Here is a 22399-nt window from a genome sequence, read left to right as displayed (position 1 = left end):
CCAATGGATGGAAGAGAGTACTGGTCATACCCATCTACAAGAAGCGCAGCAGAAGTGACCCACGAAACTACTGGCCAGTATCATAGACTTCCATTTTTTGTAGTCTCAGTCATAGGTGAAGCTTGTGATGGGCTATGGTCTATTGGTAGAATACTAAGGAAATGCAATCAGTCTACAAAGCAGACTGCATAGAAAACACTTGTGTGGGCAATCATAGCATATTGCTTCAGTGTGTGGTACCTGTACCAAATGAGATTAACAAGGGATATTGAACGGATACAGAGAAGAGCAGCATGAACAGTCACAAGTTTAGCTGGTCCATCTGGGAGTGTCACAAACATGCTGAAAGAACTTAACAGGGAGGCACTTAAAGATAGACACAAATTATCCTACTTAGAAAGTTTGTAGAACAAACTTTAAGTGATGAATCTAGGGATATATTACAACCCCCTACATATTGCTTCCATAGGGATTGCAAAGATGAGATTAGACTAATTACAGTGCGCAAGAGGCATTTAAGCAACCATTCTTCCTGCACTCCGTATGTGAATGGAATGGGAAAAAGCTGTAATAACTGTCTTGTGGGGACATACACACTGCCATGCACTTCACAGTAGGTCTATAGATTAGGGTTACAGATGTGTACATTATCACGTTAAGGCAAAAAGGGTTCTCAGCACACAAAGCTGCCTGCCGAAGCAGTATACATCACAGCAATGTCATTTGAACATTTGGCCACTATTGTGAGGCATAAGAAACTGATTTTTCTTGTAGTGGGTGCTAGAGTCAACAGCACCAACTGATAACTAGCTACCTGTAAGCTACAGCTCAAAGATTCCCCAAGTAAAATACAACAAAATTGTGTGTGTTCTTTTTGGAGGGAATTGGGACTTTGTGGACCCATATATTATGAAACCATTACCCCCATGCAATCAATCTGGTCTCAAAGTGTCATTATGAACACCAATACAACCCTCCCAGCAGTGTGCTGATACAAGATATCAGAAATTGGGGCTCGTACAGAGGCATACAGAAAGTCAGTTTTACCTCACTCCGTTTGTGAATGGAACAGGAAAGGAAATGACTAGTAGTGGTACAGGGTACCTTTCCGCCATGCGCCATATGGTGGCTTGCTGAGTATGTATGTAGATGCAGAAGGATGCAATCAAGCACAAGGTGAATTACTTAAAAAAGAAGATTGTAGTATAGCTTGCTAACGTAAGTGGCAGCAGATGACACATAATCTGATAGAAGGATACAAATTGCAAATATTAAAAAGCAAATCCATTAAATTACAGACTCATATAATTAACATCAATATGCAGCAGGATTTTGGAACATATATTATGTTTAGACATTATGAATTACCTTGGAGAGAAAGGTCTATTGACAGACATTTAACACAGATTTAGAAAACATCATCCTTGTGAAACACAACTAGCTCTTTAATCACATGTAGTGTTGAGTGCTATTGGCAAGGGATTTCAAATTGATTCCATATTTCTAGATTTCCAGAAGGGTTTTGACACTGTACCTCACAAGCGGCTTGTAGTTAAATTGTGTGCTTATGGAATATCGTCCCAGTTATGTGACTGGATTCGTGATTACCTATGAGAGAGGTCAAAGTTTGTAGTAATTAATGGAAAGTCATCGAGTAATAGAGAAGTGATTTCTGGTCTTCCCCACGGTAGTGTTAGGCCCCCTGCTGTTCCTTATCTTTATAAACGTTTTAGGAGACAATGTGAGCAGCCATCTTAGTTTGTTTGCAGATGATGCTGTCATTTGTCATAGAGCAAAATTATCAGAAGATCAAAATAAATTCAAATTGATTTAGAAAAGATGTCTGTATGGTGCAAAAATTGGCAGTTGACCCTAAACGATGAAAAGTGAGAGGTCAGTCGCATGAGTGCTAAAAGAAATCTAGTAAACTTCAGTTCCACAATAAATCAGTCAAATCTAAAGGCCTAAATTCAGCTAAATACCTGGGGATTACGATTACAAACAACTTAAATTGGAAAGAACGCATAGAAAATGTTGTGGGGAAGGGGAACCAAAGACTGCACTTTATTGGCAGTACACTTAGAAAATGCAACAGATCTACTGAAGAGACTGCCTACACTACACTTGTCTGTCCTCTTTTGGTATACTGTTGTGCAGTCTGGGATCCTTACCAGATAAATTAACAGAGAACATCGAGAAAGTTGAAAGAAGAGCAGCAAGTTTTGTATTGTCGCGAAATAGGGGAAAGAGTGTCACTGACATGAAACAGGATTTGAGATGGACATCATTAAAACAAAGGCGTTTTTTGTTGCAGCAGAATCTTGTCATGAAATTTCAGTCAACAACTTTCTCTTCCGAATGCAAAAATATTTTGTTGATGCTGACCTACATATGGAGAAATGATCATTGTAATAAAATAAGGGAAATCAGAGGTCGCATGGAAAGATATACATATTAGTTTTTTCTGAGTGCTGTTTGAGATTGGAATAATAGAGAACTATTGTGCAGGAGATTTGCTGAACCCTCTGGCAGATACTTAAATGTGATTTGCAGAGATGCATTAAAACATTTGCTCAAGTGACAGTACATTTATCCACATAGTTTAAAACACCACCACCTAATGTGGGCATATTTTAAACACAATTACTAATTTGCTACCTATACAAGAACACATGACAGGACTAAGAATAGTAGCCAGACACGGTCAAGAAATTGTGTTAAGCTGCCTTCTCACGATTATTTCAGTAATTGTACAACTTTACATATTCACCAACATTTTGTTCCCCAAATTACTCTTTGATCTTTTTTGTGCCTATTTCACCATGCTTCTGAAAGAAGCAGCTTGTGGCCATGAAAACTGAAAATGCAATACAGCTGTCAGCAGAAGCTGTGAAAGCAGTTGTGAAATATTGGATAACAAATAGAGGGAGAGACATTACAATAGCTAAATTAAAATTCTTCTCCAGTGTTCAGCTAGGTATAGCCTTTGATACTGCACAAATTTTCAGTAATGAGACTCTGCTGCCTTCAGGTGACTGGTGAGGAATAATCAGCTGGTCCTTGGTGTGTTCTTTTATATTCATTGGAGTACTTTCAATTCTCAGCAGCAGTGGGGAGAGGGCCTGTACTCCAATGCCTCAATTGCTGCTGCACACTTATTGGGTTCGTGTCCTGCCTCATACTATGCCCTCAGTCTGTCATGCAACAAATCCCAAGCCTTGCTGAGATCAAATTCACTGTCTTTATTCAGCAGGGAGGCTTGGCAACTGAGGATGCAGATGAGGTAGGTTGCAAACCCAGCATGTTCATAAGACCAGTTAATCTTCATGTTTTTAGTGGTGCCAAGTATGATAATGGTCATTAAGATGGATATTTTTCTCTATTTTTTTTTTTTAGCTGTTGCAGCTTTTAGAATTACTGTTAAAAGCTTACACTGATTTGACGAAAGTCATGGTATACTTCCTAATATCGTGTCGGACCTCCTTCTGCCCGGCGCACTGCAGCAACTCAACACGGCTTGTTGGAAGTCCATTGCAGAAATATTGAGTCATGCTGTCTTTATAGCTGTCCACAATTTTGAAAGTGTTACCGGTGCAGCATGTTGTGCATGAACTGACCTCTCAATTATGTGTGATAAATGTTCGATGGGTTTCATGTTGGGCAATTTGGATGGCCAAATCATTTGCTTGAATTGTCCAGAATGTTCTTCAGACCAATCGTGAACAGTTGTAACCTGGTGGCATGGCGCATTGTCACCCATAAAAGTTCCATTGTTGTTTGGGAACGTGATTTCCATGGATGGCTGCAAATGGTCTCCAAGTAGCTGAACATGACCATGTCCAGTCAATGATTGGTTCACTTGGACCAGAGGGCCCAGTCTGTTCCATGTAAACACAACCCACACCTTTATGGAGCCACCACCAGCTTTCGCATTGTCTTGTTGATGACTTAGGTCCAAGGCTCTGTTGAGTCTGCACCACACTTGAACCCTACCATTGGGTCTTACTAACTAAAGTCATTACTCAGCTGCTCAGGCCATGTTTTTCCAGTTGTCTAGGGTCCAACTGGTATGGTCATGAGCCCAGAAGAGGTGCTGCAGCCAATGTTGTGCTGTTAGCAAAGGCAATTGCATCGCTCATCTGCTGCCATAGCTCATTAATGCCAAATTTTGCTGCACTGTGCTAACAGATATGTTTGTCGGATGTCCCACATTGATTTCTGTGGTTATTTGACGTAGTGTTGTTTGTCTGTCAGTACTGGCAAGTCTACACAAACGCCACTACTCTCAGTTGTTAAGCAAAAACCATTGGCCACTGTATTACCTGTGGTGAGAGGTAATGCCTGACATTTGGTATACTCAGCACACTCTTGACACTGTGGATCTCGGAATATTGAATTCCCTAATGATTTGTGAAATGGAATGTCGCATGGGTGTAGCTCCAGCTTCCATTCCAAGTTCAAAGTCAGTTAATGCCCGTCCTCCTGCTATAATCACACTGGAAACCTTTTTACATGAATCACCCGAGTACACATGACAGCTCTGCCAATGCATTGCTCTTTTACATCTTGTACACACAATACTACCGCCATCTGTATATGTGCATATGTGCTTTCCCCAGGACGTTGTCACCTCAGTGTATATTTATCTTATTGTTCTCTCACAAAGGGAGTTCCCTGAAGGCTTGGCTTTTACTGGTGATTCTCTGGTGAAAGCCCAATGATAATCAGCTAACACTGATTCATTCCACCTTACTTTTCGCTATCATCAAAACTTGATACTAGTCACTTAAATCAAAGCTACTTTTAGGCAGAAGACTAAGTGACAAAATAAGAAGTGTTACTTGGAAGATATATTACACCCAAATCTGTTTTAGCACTTGACATTTCCCATTAGATTCATATGTTATACTTCATAGGAAAGTTTGGAAGTATGTGAAGGAAGGAATTCTGAACTAACTTCTCATCATGAGAGCTTCTTCCATGAACAGCTTTCATATCTGTGAACCAACAGAAGTCTCTGCTGACATTATTTTGGAAACGTCTAGTTTTGCATGACCAATTTAGTGTGTGTGTGTGTGTGTGTGTGTGTGTGTGTGTGCATGGTTTATGGATGCTCAACAGTGATACTATGTGCATACTCGCAAATGTAAGTAGGACTAAAATGTTGAAATATCATAAGACAAGGAAAGACAAGTCGTACACAAATATATGCTCCCTCATCCTTCGTTGTGCTCATCTGCACAAAAACACTAGCTTGCATCCTTTAAGATAACGCAAAAATGGGCAGATGTTCTAAAACTGTCAATTAAAATACAAAAGCTGTTGTCAAATGAATTGCTGTCCTCATGTCTGAATATAAAATACAGTCTACTAAAGAGTGTTGCGCTATGATCTGTACGCCACAAGCACTACACATTGGACGTCCTCTTACTGGAGCATGTGTCATACAACTGTGCCCTTTGTGAATACGAGTGACAAGGGCCTCATCCTGTCTGTGTGGCTGGGAGGAGGAATGCATGGCTGAGTTGGGGACTTTACAAGAAACAGCTTATTGTCGGTCACTTTAATAGGATACAACTGGTTTTCTTCGAGATACATTTCCTTCAATGGCAAGTGTTTTCAATAATTTTGAATCTGTGAAGAAGGCAATTATTACTACAGAAGTAGGACATGTCACCCAGAATTATCTATATACCACACATTGTTTTAGTTTGGAAATAATTTTGCATTTTTTTGTCTTTCTCTATTAATTTGTTTTTGAAACAGGCATAGATACTGCCAGATGACATCCATAATAGACCTAATTTCTAGCTGCAACATGATATATCATACTGCAGGGAATAATAGTTTATTTATTGCTGGAGTATGCTCACATTTGCTGAGAGGAGTGAATAGGGTAGAATAAAATAGAATATAAGTTTATTGTTTCATAACATACAATTTCAAGTCATTGACTTAATATACAGGAGACTCATCAAAACACAAAAAACTGGTTCACAATTTTTCTTATTATATTATTAATGTTATGTACTGTACTGGATAACTAATTAAGTAGTTAATAATTTTTCTTACAAAGCAACAAACTTTTAAAAATTAAGTGTCCTAAGTGCTCTCTCCTGCTCAAATTTTCAGGTTGTCGTTCATGAATTCTTCTCCTGATTGGTAACAGTTATGCACTAGTTTCTCACATAAGGTTTTTTTCAGTGTTTCTAATTTTGTACTGAGCAATTCTCTTCCTTTCACTTTGTTATAAATTTTCACACTCATATACTGTGGCATTTGAGCATAAAGTTTAAAACCGTGGGTGGGTAGGATAAAATTATTTGGATTTCTAGTGTTGTAATCATGTTGAAAATTATTTGCTACAAATAGATCAGGTTACTATGTAAAAAGATAATCAGCTCATAGATGTATAGAGAGGGAACACTTACTATACTTAGATTCTATAGGAGCGGGTGACATGATTTTCTTCACCCTACAATGTGCATATTTCTAACGATAGTTTTCTGAAGTTTTAATGTATGATACATATGGTTTGAGTTGCCCCAAAATACAATTCCAGATCTTATTACTGACTCAAAGTAGCTGTGACATACCACTTTTCCTATGTCCATACTGGTAGAATTGTACATTCTCCTTCTTGCAAATGCTAGGGTATTTAATTTATTTGAAAGGTACTGTATATGTGAGCCCCATGATAGATTTTTATATAGTTGCATTCTCAGGAATTTCGCATAGCCTGCTGCAAATTCTGGTTTTTGTAACTTATCTGTATATCATTTAATTTTGCTTCAATTTTGCTTGTTTTGTTTTATACTGGATTAACTAAGTGTTTTCCATGTTTAATTTTAACCCATGTAAATCAAACTAGGTATCAAATTTTTCTAAAGTATTTAATACAGTTTGTGGAATTTGGTCAGTACTGTTACTTTCAGTATTACAGGTGTTTCATCTGCAAATAAAACTGAATGACACTCAATATTAAGCGGTAGATCATTTACGTAAAACAGAAACATAATGGGATCTAAGACAGAACCTTGGGGTACTCACTGTGAAATAGTTTTCCATTTTGAAGTGTAAATTCCTCTCTCTGATGATAGAATCACTATTTGTCTTGTTGTTTAAGTGTGACTTGTAATAAAATATCCCTATTCCACACTTTTCCAGTATACAGAGTAGAAATAGCGTGTACTCGAGAGTAGCTTCACACATTTGTAAAAATGAAGTACTAAGAAAATGTCAGTTTGATTTTCAGAAAGGCTTTTGAACAGAAAATGCTATGTATGCTTTCACTGATCAAATATTAAATACTCTGAATAACATCACTCACTGAGATATTTTGTGATCTCTCAAACACTTTTGACTACGTGATTCATGAAATTCTTCTAAATAAGCTTAAGTGTTGTGGTGTGAGAGGGATAGTGCACAAACAGTTTAATTCATATTTAACTGTAAGAGTATAGAAGGTTGAAATTGACAGTACGGTTAGTCTACAGAAATCAACAGTCCTCTAACTGGGGAGGTGTCAAGAACTGTGTCCTACAGGATTCGGTCTTGGGTTCCTTATTGTTCTTAATATGTAATGACTTGCCACTCTTGAAAATGCAAAGCTAATTCCTTTTGTTGATGATAAAAATATAGTATTCACACATAACAAACAAGAATTGGCTGAGGAAATTGTAAGTAATGACTTTCATAAAATTATTAAGTCGTTCTCTTCAAGTGGACTCCCACTAAATTTTGAGAAAACAAGAGATGTACAGTGCTGTCCAGCAAATAGCATAACACCATTGATAAATATAGACTTTGAATAGAAGTCTGTTGCTATGGCAGAATGTTCAAAATTTTTGGGTGTGTCCACTGATGAGAAATTGAATCAGAAGAAACACATTGATGATCTGCTGAAACACTTGCATTCAGCTATTTTGGTAAGTGCAAATTTTGGTGATAAACTTATCAGTAAATTAGCTTACTAAGCGTATTGTGATTCACTGCTTTCATATGGCATCATATTTTGGGGTAATTCATCACTAAGAGAAAGAGTATTCATTGCACAAAAGCATGTAATCAGAATAATAGCTGGAGACCACCCAAGATCACCTTGCAAGACATTTATTTAAGGAACTTGGTATATTCACAATACCTTTGCAATACATATATTCACTTATGAAATTTGTTGTTAGTAACATACCCCAATTCAAAAGTCATAGCAAAATGCATAGCTACAACACTAGCAGAAAGGATGATCTTCACTGTTCTGGATTAAATCAGAGTTTGGCACAGAAAGGGGTTAATTATGCTGCCACAAAATCTTTGGTCATTTGTCAAATAGCATTAAAAGGCCGACAGGTAGCTATCCAACATTTAAAAACAAATTAAAAGAATTTCTGAATGACAATGCCTTCTACTCATCAGATGAATTTTTAGGTATGAAGTAGTAAACGATAACAAAATAAATAAATAAATAAGTAAATTAAAAAAATTGTATAATGAAAACTCATGTTAAATTGACATGTTCTACTTCATTATGAAATGTTGTATTCATGATCTACGGAACAAGTATTAAGATAATGTAATGCAAGGAATGATTCACACTATCAAAGGCCTTAGATAGCTTGCAAAAAATTCCTGTGGCGTACAATAAGTTGTCTAGAGAGGAGCTAATTTTATCTACAAAATGGTTTTGCCTTTTTGAAATCCACACTGATTTTCTGAGCTTATTTTAAATTTTTTCTTTGAAATTTTGAATTTATATTGTGTCTACCTTTTTGAATATTTTTGATAGTGCTGGAAGAAGAGAGATTTGGCCATAGATTACCATGTGTTCTTTTGTGCCTTTTTTGAATAGTGGCTTGACTACTGTGTACTTAAGTGGGTGTGGAAAATAACCTTCTTGAATGGCCTGGTTGACTATTGTAGACAGTGACTGTACAATTATTGTAGAGACTGTTTTTAACACTTTTGTTGGTATCACATCCCATACTGCTGATGTTTTTCTGCTTTCTAAATCTTTTACAGTAATTTTGCTAAATGTACTGAAAACTTCGCCTTCAAATTGCTCAGTGTTAAAGAAATTTACCTTATTTGAGTAATTCTCCACATTCATGTTTGACTTGTTTATGTTTATAAAGAATTCATTAAATAATTCAGAAATCTAAGCAGTAATATTATGAAAAGGAACTTTCCTTCAACTTTCCTCTTCACAATATAGTTACATTCCATCCCGGATTTTCCATTGTTAGAAATCTAAGCAGGATTAACAATAGTTTTGTTCTCTTATCATGATTTTATAAATATTATGACCTCTAGCTGTGTCACTAGTTTCAGCTTTGATCACTGACCATAATGCCTTTGATTGGTTTTCACTGTCCAAAATAAATCTATTATTGCCAGTTCTTTTGCTGCCTTTACAACTTTTTAAAAAGTGTTTTTGTAATTTTTTACATGGGTAACAAAAGCCACGTTTCAGTTCCTTGTATATCTGTCTTTTGTTGCACTAGAGATTTTTATTCTCTCAATAATCCACTTATTTTATTGCCTACTTTTTTATGATGTATGGTAAGGGGGAAATATTCATTAAAAACATACTGGAAGTTTTCCAAGAAAGAAGCAAAATTTTCAGAACATGAAATACTGTTATCTATAGCCCACTCCACCTTATTTAATCTATGATGGAATAAGTCCGTATTTTCTGTGCGGAACTGGTGTTTGGTGCAGATGTTTTTTTAAGCAAGATTCTGTTGTTTTTGGTACTCCATAAACAGACCACAATGATCAGAAAGTCCTAAATCTAAATAAAATTTATTTGTCTCATTATAAGTGTAATTGGTTAAAATATTATCTTCACATATTGCTGACATTTCGTTTACTTTAGTAAAATCAGTTAAATTAGCACTGAAACTTGGTATTTGAATCATATCAGTGAATTTTGTTGAGTTCTTGGCTTCACTGGCTAAATCTATCTTGAAATCAGCAGTTATTAAGAATCTTTTCTTGATTCCATTTCGAGATAACCAGACTCTGAAGTGATATGTATTGTTATGTATTGTTGCAACACAGAACTATCTAGTATAATCACAAAATAATTTTTTTAGCTCTCTGTAAAATATTTTGATACTTCTAAGACTCCACCAAGATGCTACGCACTGCTCACAACTAAATTACAAACATGATAAAGAAACTGATTTTTGTTATCTTCGAATCACATGTCTGTTTGATACAGGAAGTTCTCCTTCCATACTTAAAAGCCAACTTTCTAATAGGAAAATCTTGACATTCGTTTAAAGTGATTGCTCTCCTTTTCCCAATCATTTTCTCTTTTCCCAGTTATTTTTGGCTTTTAGTCATTAGTGTGCTACAGGATTAAAGCTCTTATCATTTTCATACTGGCTAGAAAGAGTACAGGAGAAACAAGCTGACATGTTGTCATTGGCTAGTAACTGATACCTGAATACGGTGCAATTCAGCCCTCCTAACAAAAACAACAGTCTTTTATGTTACCCTTATTTGCTCTATTGGTCCTGCATACCCCACGAGTCAGCTTTTTGAATATTTAACAACTTTATGTGACACTGATTTCCTTCTTTAGTCCTTTATATTCTGCAACTGTGATCAGAATTCAGTGTTGGTATATCACGTTTAAAATATTGCTCTCAGGGTTATCTGCATGCTGGAAACTACTGAGCATCATGTGGTCACAATTACACCCAGAATCGTTTTATATAGAGAACATGGACAATGTTTCTAGTATATCAGATGGATTTAAAAACCTTGAAGTCCAAAAATAATCTGGATAAAAATTAAGGACCCTGTGCCATCCATATTATTGTATAGACCTATCTGAAAATTTGGTTTTACAGATAGGGGTGGTATTCAGATTCCTTTGCTCACTTTAGTAACTGGCTGAAGTAATCATGTATATTTTTTTGGATTAAAGGAACAATCTACATGAAGGACATCTCAAAATTGCAACAACAGTTGAAAACATCAACAACCTATTATACTTGATAATTACTGATTAAAGTTGCATAGAGTAGCTGGTGCCACAGGCATATAAGAAGAAAGCATACCATCCATTTCACATGAAGAATTAGTGAAAAGAAACCATTGAGCAAGATATGTGGCATTTTCTTTCTAATTCTTGACAAAGCAAATACAAAAATAAGTTTTTCAGCAATATTTATGACATTATTTTTATCCATGAGATTTTGTGGCCTGATTTATTGCCCTGAATGATAACTGGACCAATTTGGCCTCAGAAAGGTAACAGAAATCAAAGCGGTGGATAGAAGTAGGCAATTAGGTACCAGTAAAAGGATAAGTTTCTCTAATGTGTTGCAAAGTAAAGAATACAGCATTTTTGATATTTTGTTTTGGGGGAGGGGGAGTGAGGATTGCAAAAAGGGTTTTTCTGATTGGTTACCTTGGAAAGGATGAAACAATATTTGATGAATATTATGCAGTTTATCTTGACTAGTTGCATGGAAAACATTTTTTAAAAAAATGAGAGAAGGCTGAAATTACGAAGGAAAAAAATCAGATCAGATTTTCCAGAACTGCACTATGAGGATAGAATCTACTGGCTCGAAAATTGTTGCACAAAGTATATTGACATTAAAGAGAACTACTCTTCTTGTTCCTAAAACATTTCTGATTAATGCATGTCCTCCACAAAGTCTCTTTCAGTCTTCTATTTTCTGTTAAAGTCTTGTCTTTGAGCATTTCCTTGCATTGTAGTCATCTCTGATTCACCTCATTCTTCTGGTCTCTCCATCTTGTTTGTGGTCTTCCAATTGGCCTTCTTCCAGATACTGTCCATTCCAGAGACCTTCAGGCAGTGTTTCTTTTCCCATTCTTTTATTGTGGCCATGTCAGTCTATTCCTCTCCATCATCTCTTTTAGGTGACTGATCTGAAGCATGTTTCTTTTTGTTTGATGTCTTATTGTGTCCCATCTCATCTTAGTCAGGACCTCATAGAGAGTGCATCTCTGTCCCTTGTATTCTACTCATAACTTCAAACAATGAAAAATCCAGGATGGAGTAATGGCAGTATTATGAAAAAGAAAGATTCTGTCCATTCCAGAGTTCTTCAGGCAGTGTTTTTTTTCCATTCTTTTATTGTGACCTTGTCTCATATACAGGAGATGTTGAGTCACTGACAGATACAACAAAAAGACTGCCCTACATGTTGATCTTTCAGTAAAAAGGCCTTTTGCTAAAGTAGACGACACACACACACACACACACACACACACACACACACACACACACACAAGAACACTGTCCCTGGCCACTGAGACCAGACTGCAAGCAACTGCACCCTGATGGGAGAAGTAGTTTGCATAGTGGGTGTAAAAAGTAGGCTGGAGAGGGGAGGGGGAGGGATGCAGGGTAGGGGTGGGGGAAAGTAAAGTGCTGCTTGTAGTAGCATGCAGGGACCAGGGAGGTGGTGGGGACAGGGCAGGACAGCTAGATGCAGTCATCAGGTTTAAGGCTGGAGGAAGGGGGGGGGGGGGGGTGAAGGAGGAGAAAAGAAGTAGAGGAAGGGGAAAAAGAGTAGAAGGCTGTATAGTGTTGGAGTGGGAGCAGTGAAGGAGAGAGGTGCTTGGAAGGACAGGAATTAACAAAGGTTGTGGCCGGGGGAGGGGGGGGGGGGATATGGAAATGTAGGATATATTGCAAGGTGAGTTCCCACCCATGCAATGGAGAAAAGTTGGTGTGGGTAAGAAGGATCCAGTTGGCGTAGGCTGTGAAGTAGGCATTAAAGTGATGAATATTGTGTGTAGCAACTTGGTGGTTCAGCTGTATTTTGGCCTCAGTCTGTCAGTGGCCATTCGTGCAGGTATATTTCTTGTCGGTTATCGTGCCCACATAGAATGCAGGACTGTGGTTGCAGCTTAGTTTGTAGATGAGATGACTGCTTTCACTGGTAGCCCTGCCATTGATGGGATAGGTAATACTTGTGACATTGTAGTAGATAGTGATGGGAGGTTGTATGTGACAGGTCATGCATTTAGATCTACTGCAGGAGTGTGAGACATGAGGCAAGGGATTGGAAGCGGGGGTGGAGTAGGGATGGACAAGGATATTGCGTAGGTTCGATGTGCAGTAGAATACCACTGTGGGAGGGACAGTGGGTAGGATATTCCTCATTTCAGTGCTCAATGAGAGGAAGTCAATCCCTGGTAGAGAATATGATTCAGTTGCTCAAGTCCTGGGTGGTACCGGGTCACTAGATGAGTGCTTCTTTGTGGTCAGATGGTGGGACTCTGGGAGCTGGTTGGTGACTCAAGAGATAAGACAACCCTGGCCTCATGGCTCATATCTCTGCAATAGATGTAGATACAAGGTGTGTGTCATACATCCTCCCACCATCATCTATTCCAGTCTGGTCACAATCATCACCTATCTCATCAAAGGTAGGACTACCTGTGAAAGCAGTTACATGAGCTACAAACTAAGCTGAAATCGCTGTGCTGTGTTCTATGTGGGCATGACAATCGAAAGATGTCCGCCTGCATGAATGGTCATGGATAAACTGTGGGAAAATCCACCTATCACCTTTCCCACTACCACTCCTGCTCTACACAGTCTTCTATTGCATACATGCACCCACAGTCTTTCTTTCCCCTCCTCTACTACTTTCCTTTTCTGCTCCCCCTGCCTCCCCAACCCTCTAACCAAGCTGCCCTACCCTGACCCCACCACGTACATCCCTACATGCTCCCACAAGTAGCAGTTTACATCCCCCCCCCCCCCCCACCACCACCACCACCACCACCACCACTACCACCACCACCACCACCACCAAAATTGCTTTTCCCATCAGCCACAGTTGCATGCATTCCGGCCTCAGTAGCCCAGCACAGTGATCTTGTGTTTGTGTGCTGTGCATTGTGCTTGCATAAATGTGTGCATGTTATCTACTATGGCTTTCTGGCTGAAAGCTCAACATGTATGGCAGACATTTTGTTGTGTCTGTCTGTGACTCAATGGGGTTGTGGCAACAATGATTACCAAGTACAAAGAACAGCTAAAAGAAGCAGAAAGATTTGTATGTTCTGTAAACAAGATAAAAAATCAGGAGTATCACACACAATGAGGAATTTGAAACTTTCAGCACTGGGCAGGAGCATGTAAAAGAACTACGGCTCAACTTTAAAAGAATAGTTTATGCACTGGATAGATATGTATCCAGTAGAACAGTTCGTAATGGAGAGAACCTCCATGCTATACAGTCACTGTAAATAAACTTCTAAAGAAATAGATTACTGCACAATAGGTGTAAAATAAAGCATAGGGTTATAGATAGATAGACGAGAGCAGTATGTGATGGCTTCAGTGATTACCATAGCAGAATATTGTCAAATGACCTTTCAAAGAACCCAAAGAAATTCTGGTCATATGTAAAGTGGCACTAAAGCTAGTGTCCAGACCCTAGTGGATGAGATGGGAACTGAAACTGAGGCTAACAAAGCAAAACATGAAATGCTTAAATCCATTTTTAAGTGTTCCTTTACAAAGGAAAACCCAGGAGAAGTGCCCCATTTTAATCCTTGTACCACAGGAGTGATGAGTGAAATAAGTGGTGTTGAGAAACAGCTGAAATCATTAAAACTGAACAATGCTTCAGAGCCTGATGGAATCCCTGTCTGATTATATAATGAATTTGTGACTTAGTTAGCCCCTCTTGTAACTATAATATAGCATAGATTCCCCAAACAAAAATCCGTGCCCCAGTTCTTGGAAAAAAACACAGGTCACATCTGTCTATAAGAAGGGTAGTAGAAGTGATCTGCAAAACTACTGCCCAACCAAACTACTATCCAGTACCCTTGACATCAATTTGTTATAAAATCTTAGAACATATTTGTTGTTCAAACATAATGCAATATCCTCAGCAGAATAACCTCCTCAGTGCCAACCATCATGGATTCCAAACACATCCATCGTGTGAAACCTGACTTGCACTTTTATCAATGACATACTGAAAGCTTTGGATCAAGGCAGCCAGTTAGATGTAGTATTTTTTGATTTCTGAAAAGCATTTGACTCAGCCTCACACCTATGCTTATTGTCAAAAGTACAATCATATAGGGTATCAAGTGAAATTTGAGATTGGTTTCAGGATTTTTGGTAGGAAGGACACAGCATGTTATCTTATATGGAGAGTCATCATCAGATGTAGAGGTAAATGTGGGTTTGACCTACGGAAGTGTGATGCTACTCTAGCTGTTCATGTTGTATACTAATAACCTTGCAGACAAGATTAATAGTAACCTCAGACTTTTTGCAGATGATGCAGTTATCTGTAACGAAGTACTGTCTGGAAGAATCTGCATAAATATTTAATCATATCCTGACAAGATTTGCTTTAAATATACAGAAATGTAAAATTGCACACTTAACACAAAAGATTAAGCATCCTCATGACTGTAACATCAATGAGTCACTGTTGGAATCGGACAACTCTACAAATACCTGAGTGTAACACTTTGTAGGAATATGAAATGGAATGATCACATAGGTTCAATCAAGGGTAAAGCAGGTGGTAGACTTTGGTTTATTAGTAGAATACTGGGAAAGTGCAGTCAGTCTACAAAGGTGATTGGTTAAAAATCATTCATACAACTGCTCAAGTTTGTGGGACCTGTACCAGATAGAACTATCAGGGATATTGAAGAGAAGAGAAGGGCACCACGGGGTGTCAAACGTTTGTTTTATTTGTGGGAAAGTGTCACAGAGATACTGAAGAAACTGAACTGGCAGACTCTTGAAGATAATTGTAATCTATCCCAAGAAAGCCTATTAACAAAGTTTCAAGAACCGGCTTTAAATGATGACTGAAGGAATATACTATAATGCCCTATGTATTGCTCACATAGGGATTGTGAGGATAAGATCAGAATAAGTACTGCATGCGCAGAGGCATTCAAACAATTATTCTTCTCATGCTGCATACATGTTTGTTTAGTCACAGGAATACTCAGAAAGCTCCAGTGCGAGCCACTACAAAAGAGATGCCATGTACTGCAGAGAGTCTTGCTCTCAAAATTCCGAGGACCAACATCAGTAAAGTGACAAATTACTTTGTCCAGCATAAAACTTGCATAATGACATTGATTATAAAATTAGAGAAATTTAGGTCTATGCTGAGGGATTCTTTTCTCATACAATCTGCAAATTGGTTTTCAAGTAGGCAAAAATGCCCCTGGCACACTATGCAGCTGTAAGTACCCCAACACATGTGCCTGCAGCTGGTCTGTACAGTTTTAAGTATGCAGAGTGCCCTCCAGCTTATGGCAGAGAACATGAACATGGATGGTGTGCTATGATTATTTAACTGTGTTAATGCTTTTGACAGAGACACAGGATTTTTTTAAATTTTATTTTCATTGACACAAGAGTAATGATACCATATAGGCTGCTGCAATAACTTATGTCTCCTTAAGATATTTTTTATCTAAATTAGTGGTGAATAAAGTTTTATTTTATGAGCAGCTCTTGTTGACTAATAAATACAACTTTATTCACAAAAACTTTATTGATTTTTTGCTGCCTTGCCCCATAATATTATGGTGTAAAGCAGCAGAGAGTGAAATTATGTAAAATATATTAGGACTTTTGTATGGAAGGTGTCACATTGAAAAATATTCCTAGCTACAAAGCAAACTTAGTTACGATTTCAGCAAAGTGGTGTACTGACTTCAGTTTATTTTGTTATCAATCTGGAAACATATAAACTTAATATTAGGACCTTCATTTAGTATGTGATGGTAATAGATAACTTTAGGATTTGTAAGTCACTATTGTTTGCAATTTGTAGACATTGTCTGTTGACAGATAAGAGTTAACTATTTGTTGTTATCCTATTACAAGTCTGCTCAGTTTTTATCTTGACTGCATCTAGAACGTGTAGTGTGTGTAAGTGACAAATACCATTGCATAACAAGAGACAGTCTTCAAACTTGGATACTTATTTTTGTAAGAATTATGGTTCAAATGGCTCTGAGCACTATGGGACTTAACTTCTGAGGTCATCAGTCCCCTAGAACTTAGAACTACTTAAACCTAACTAACCTAAGGACATCACACACATCCATGCCCGAGGCAGGATTCGAACCTGCGACCGTAGCGGTCGCGCGGCTCCAGACTGTAGTGCCTAGAACCGCTCGGCCACCCCAGACGGCGTAAGAATTATATTTTACTTCCAAGAACCACACTATCCTGGCTGAGGAGAATGAGAATGAAATTTAAATAGATATTTCTATGAATAAAGGAAATACACAACTCTAGAAAAAAAAAATCTAAGTTACAAACAACAGATCGAACAATGGATCTCCAGGTGGAATATCAACAATGTAGGAAAAGACAGATTGCCAGTTGCCATGAAGAAGACACGTCAAGTTGCAGACAGGCACAAATAAAAGACACTTACATAAAGCTTTCGCCGACAACATTCGTCAGTTTGTGTGTGAGGTGTGCTTGATTGTGTGTGTGAACAGTGTGTGTCTCTCTGCTACTGATGAAGGCTGTGACTGATATGTGTGCATGACATGTGCTTGCTTGCTTTGTGTGTGTGTGTGTGTGTGTGTGTGTGTGTGTGTGTGTGTGTGTGTGTGTGTGTGTCACGCACGCACCTCTCTCTTACTGATGAAGGCTGTGGCCAATAGTTTTGTTACAAACACATAGAAAGAGCTACAAGTACCTAGCTTGAAGGTACTAGAACTAATGGCTCTCTCCTCATAAACTGAAAAATAAAGATGAAAGAAACAAAGTCAAGATGATAAGTATGTATCAATTCAGACAGCTAAAAATTAAAAATAATTCAGTGAAGCCAAAGGGTATTTCGCATTAAGACTGTCACTTGTTTATGTTACAAATTGAGCCTACTCACTTCACCAACAACTTACAGTGAGAATTTTCACAGTGAAGTTGGAGTCATCTTTGAAGAGCACATCTCTCAGTTCATTCATTCATTGTCCAATCTTGGTGTTGCTAACTTCACAGTAAATGTACTCATGTCTCCTCTGCCACAAGTGGAAGATACCTTTTGCAAACAGAACAATTGTTCTGAGCTTTTGATATGCAATTTGTGAGGAAACTGCAACTCTTGGGACAGTTTTGAAATCTGTAGACAGATAAAAGTTAACCTTAACTATTTGTTGTTACACTGTTAAAGGTCTCCTCAGTTTTTATCTTACAATATTACCATTATATGGTGAGCAGCAACTTTCCTTTTCATAACATTGTTACATTCCATCCTGGATTTTCCATTTTTCAGTTTTTATCTTATCTGCGACTGGAACATAAAGTGTGTATTAGATTTCATCAAGCAGTTAATGCCAGGTATCAGTCCTGTTGTAGAATAGTAACTATAAGTTAACTTTGCACAAGCCTACAACAAGTGTTTCCTGTGCTTTGGAACCAATGGCAAAATTCTGCTTTCCTTTGTTTATGGAACATTCAACACTGGTTGAGGATGTGGTCTATGTCAGACCTGTTGTAAGGTGCCTGAAGGGTTTAGCCCACAAAACAGATCCATGATAGCATCTTTATGTCATTACAGTAAACTTCAGCAAGAGAATTCACTCTTCTCATAAATAAGGGGTTTAAATCATTTTTCCATCCATCTACTAAAAAAAAAAAACGATGTACCCATTTCGCATGTAGAGTAATTCCAGTTTGATGGTCAAATTGCTTATTATCTCTGATGATACATGATGATACATTTGTTTATTCATTTAGTTAAATATTGATAACTTTTTCATTATTATATTTTAGGATGTAAGTTTACTACATAATAATAACCGTAACCTAAAAGTATTTCTTTGATTTCTTTGACTTTATGCTGCTGCTCTCTCTCTCTCTCTCTCTCTCTCTCTCTCTCTCTCACACACACACACACACACACACACTCACTTACACAAACACAAAAGTAATTTTTCTTAATCTGTATTTTGTTACAGCAATTTCCACTCTTTTTCAGGTTGGTGCAAGAGAGGTAGTTGCTGTGAAATGTGTAGATAAATCTAGACTGAGTGGATCTGCCATTGATAATCTGGTAACAGAAATATCACTGCTGAAAGTCCTGAAACATAAAAATATTGTTGAAATGAAAGATTTCATGTGGGATGAAAGGTAATTGTACTCAATTTTAGGTTGTATTACATTTTTGTTAAAAGTTACAAAACCTGACAGGCTATGGGCAAAACTAGGACTACCTAAAATATTCAATGCTGTGTATACTGCCTACCCTCATGAACCATAGACCTTGTCCAGGTGGAGTGGCTTTCATGCCTCAATGATACAGACAGATATACCATAGGTGTAATTGCAACAGAGGGGAATCAGTGGAGAGACCAGACTAACGCGCGCTTCCTAAAGAGTGCAGCAGCATCTTCAGTAGTTGCAGGGGCGGTTTTGCACTCGCTTCTAGACGTTAATTCATTTGTCAACTGCGTATTTTCAGCTGTCAATTGTGCTACTTTTTCCATCAAAATGCGCACCGCTTCTGGTTCCGACACACCTTGCATCCTTGACTCTGTCATTGTGTTGCTTTCGTTCCCAGTTAGTACAAGAATAACCCGACTTCCTACAGCTCCGCATCATCACACTCAGTGACATCATACTCAAACCAATACAAAAGTAATTAAACGCTATACAACAATGTTACTCCCTAAACACAAACAAGAAAGAAAACCTCCAATACTCAACAGAAAACTGGTAAAAACTCACCACATCTTGTGATGGTAATGCAGGCGGTGGGCTCGAACGTTGTACTGGACAGACGATGTCCACTATTCTGACACCAAATGTAGTGGGTGGGTGCCAGAAGGTGCTGTATTAAAACTCGGCGAGAACTTGCCAAGTGATTTATTGTCTTGTAGCTACAGTGCCCTCGTTCCTCTTGGTCTGCATCACAGGGCCCTGCAGTGTCGAGGAAGCACCCCAGTGGCCCGCGTAATACAATGCTGTGTCGAGCCGGCCTTGGCTGGCCCACTGAGTTCCGATGATGTCAGGATGGCTGCGCCAACGGCCGACTCGGTGACCACCGTCCTTGTTGTCTCTGCGCTGCTCCACCAGGAGCTGTAGGCTGGCCCCACTGCTGCTTCTTTCTCTCTGGCATAGCTGAGATCGCGGCAGCAACAAGCGCCGGCGATCCAGCATCTGAATCTGTGGCCCTCACCTCAGGATGTCTCCGACGTGTATCGAGAGCCGACACAACTGCCGCCAGTAGCAAGCTGAAGAGTGGCTTGCTGCTGGCTGGCTTGCTACGGTGCCTGGGTCAGCCTCAGGGGGTGAAACCAATGACCCGCCGTGGACTGGAACACTGGCACTCCATCTGCTGCTGTGTGAAGCTGGTGGTGTGACATGCCCCGCCGTCCAGGAGAGCTGCCACACTTGAATGAATCTCGTTAGAAAACGGCACCTATTTATACTTGTCTGTGCACCTCTGTTTTGCCAAGCGCACCACTTCGCGTCACGTATGCATAACACTTAGGTAGCGCCAGAGGGCCCGTTCTGCCTGTAACTTGTACATAGAAACTGCTGTGTGCCCTGTCTGGCGGTTCTATGCCCCTGTGGCCTCTATTTGCCTTCGCAACTGCTGGTATGCGTAACTCACTGCAATTCAGCCCACACTGGCTTAACTTGTGCTCAGAATATCGCACAAAACTATCTTTCCCTATCCTAAATGGTGGTGCCGCTACATTATTCCCCTCTTCGGAAATACCTGGTCCACGGGTTGACCCTTATCTAGCTCTTAACTTGTTTGGGTCGACACCTATGGCATATTTCTTTATTACCAGAAAACTTAAATGTGGTCTAGTTCCCTCTTAAAACCATGACATGAAACAAAACGTAAAAATTTCTTACTGGACGACCACTGCTCGATCATCCCGTTACCTACTTGTCTCACGCCCTTGGTATCCAGTCCACTGGGACTTGGACTGCTCTTGGTTCCCTTTTGGAATTAGCTCTCCGCCTGATCAGATAGAAAACAACACATAACAAAGTTAAGGCTGCGATGACACTTAGCCCAGAGGTGCTCAAAATGATCGTTATTTGCTGTTGCCTTTCCCTATACTGGGCGACATGTTGTACAAGCTGCTCGGCTGATATGCACCCCTCTTGCTCTAAAATGAACTGGTTTACGGATCTCAACAGACCTGGCTCCAGAGTTTGATTTAACAAGGCCAGATTCTGCCTTGGCAAAAACTCTAAAGTGGCTTCTGGCCAGTACACCCGTGACTGCGTAACATTCAATTGCATGACTCCTGAAATTGATGCTGGCAGATGGAAAGTTGGTCCTATTATGTTACACTTAGTTCCATTGATTAAAATTCCGCTCCCCTCGAGCTTAATACGTTTCGCTTCTGCAAATACTTCCCGCTCAAAACAACTTGCTACTATTACCAAATTCTCGTAGGTGGAGAAGATCCAATGCATCCCGACCTGTTTCAAGCTCAATTTTGGTTCCACAATGTCCCTTGGACAGTCTATTTCTTTCCCCCTGGTTAAAAATAATTGCACCGTGCATGTGTCCCAAATTTGTAGCTTCACAGATTTTCCTCCAACATTCACTATTTTTGATCCAAACTCAACACCGATTGTGTGACTACTTTCATCCTTAAATTTACATTATATGAACTGGTGCAATAAACATGACTTTCCTAACCCAGCACTGTCGATAACTAAAAATTTAAACAGGAAATCGTATGATTCTGACATCGTTCAACACATACTTATTATGGCTGTGCCACAAAATTTACTCCGACACATTTATTTCTCCAGAACTGTTTTTGATTTCTCCTCCAACAGCACTCCACATACATCAGATGCTACACTTCCCTTTTCAGTGACCTGAGGACAGGGATCACCATCACCCTCCCTCCCTCTTAAAAAAAAAGACTGCTGTCGCTAGCAGGCTCACAATACTCGAAAACGCATATAAAATACAATGCCAAATTACTCTACGCAAACCCAATGATACATGATACGAAAACAGAAAAACTACAAATACTATGCTACTTTCTGGATCCCAAAACGTGTGGTACTTCATGCTGTACTCTATCTTCCTGGTTTTCTCTGTGCTTAGTACCTCTCTTTCTTCCTCTTTCCTTCCTGTGACACGCCTGGAATCACATCTGGGCAACCCTTAAATGGCCGTATCCACCCAGTGTGTGCTATTGTTGTTCTAGTTGGCAACTGAAGCTTAACATTAACGAGGGATGTGGTTTCAACAACTTGGTATGGCCCTTGATACCTCGTGAGGAACTTCTTCATTTTCTCTCTTTGTGTGTAGGGACTGGACAGTATTACCTATTGCCCCACTCTGTACTGTGGTAAACTTCCTTTCTGCTTTACTGCATCTTCCTGCCTTTCCAAAGTCTTTGT

The 22399-nt window shown here is 39.0% G+C and overlaps 1 protein-coding gene across 3 annotated transcripts in view; it reads left to right on the top strand.

Moving 5' to 3' along the window:
* LOC124622555 (serine/threonine-protein kinase ULK3) overlaps nucleotides 1-22399 on the top strand; it is a 120015-nt gene that overhangs the window by 25569 nt on the left and 72047 nt on the right. For all 3 annotated transcript variants that reach the window (XR_006980651.1, XM_047148291.1, XM_047148290.1), the window contains exon 2: nucleotides 18990-19141. Coding sequence is in view for 2 of the 3 variants with exons in the window: in XM_047148291.1 (XP_047004247.1) it covers nucleotides 18990-19141 (152 nt within the window). In the remaining variant the exon portion in view is untranslated. The remainder of the gene's footprint in view (nucleotides 1-18989; nucleotides 19142-22399) is intronic.

This window comes from Schistocerca americana, chromosome 7 (genome assembly GCF_021461395.2).
Source record: "Schistocerca americana isolate TAMUIC-IGC-003095 chromosome 7, iqSchAmer2.1, whole genome shotgun sequence".
In the NCBI taxonomy this organism is placed as follows: Eukaryota; Metazoa; Arthropoda; class Insecta; order Orthoptera; family Acrididae; genus Schistocerca; species Schistocerca americana.
Note: the sequence above shows the minus strand (reverse complement) of the source record. Positions and strands in the feature narration are given on the sequence as shown.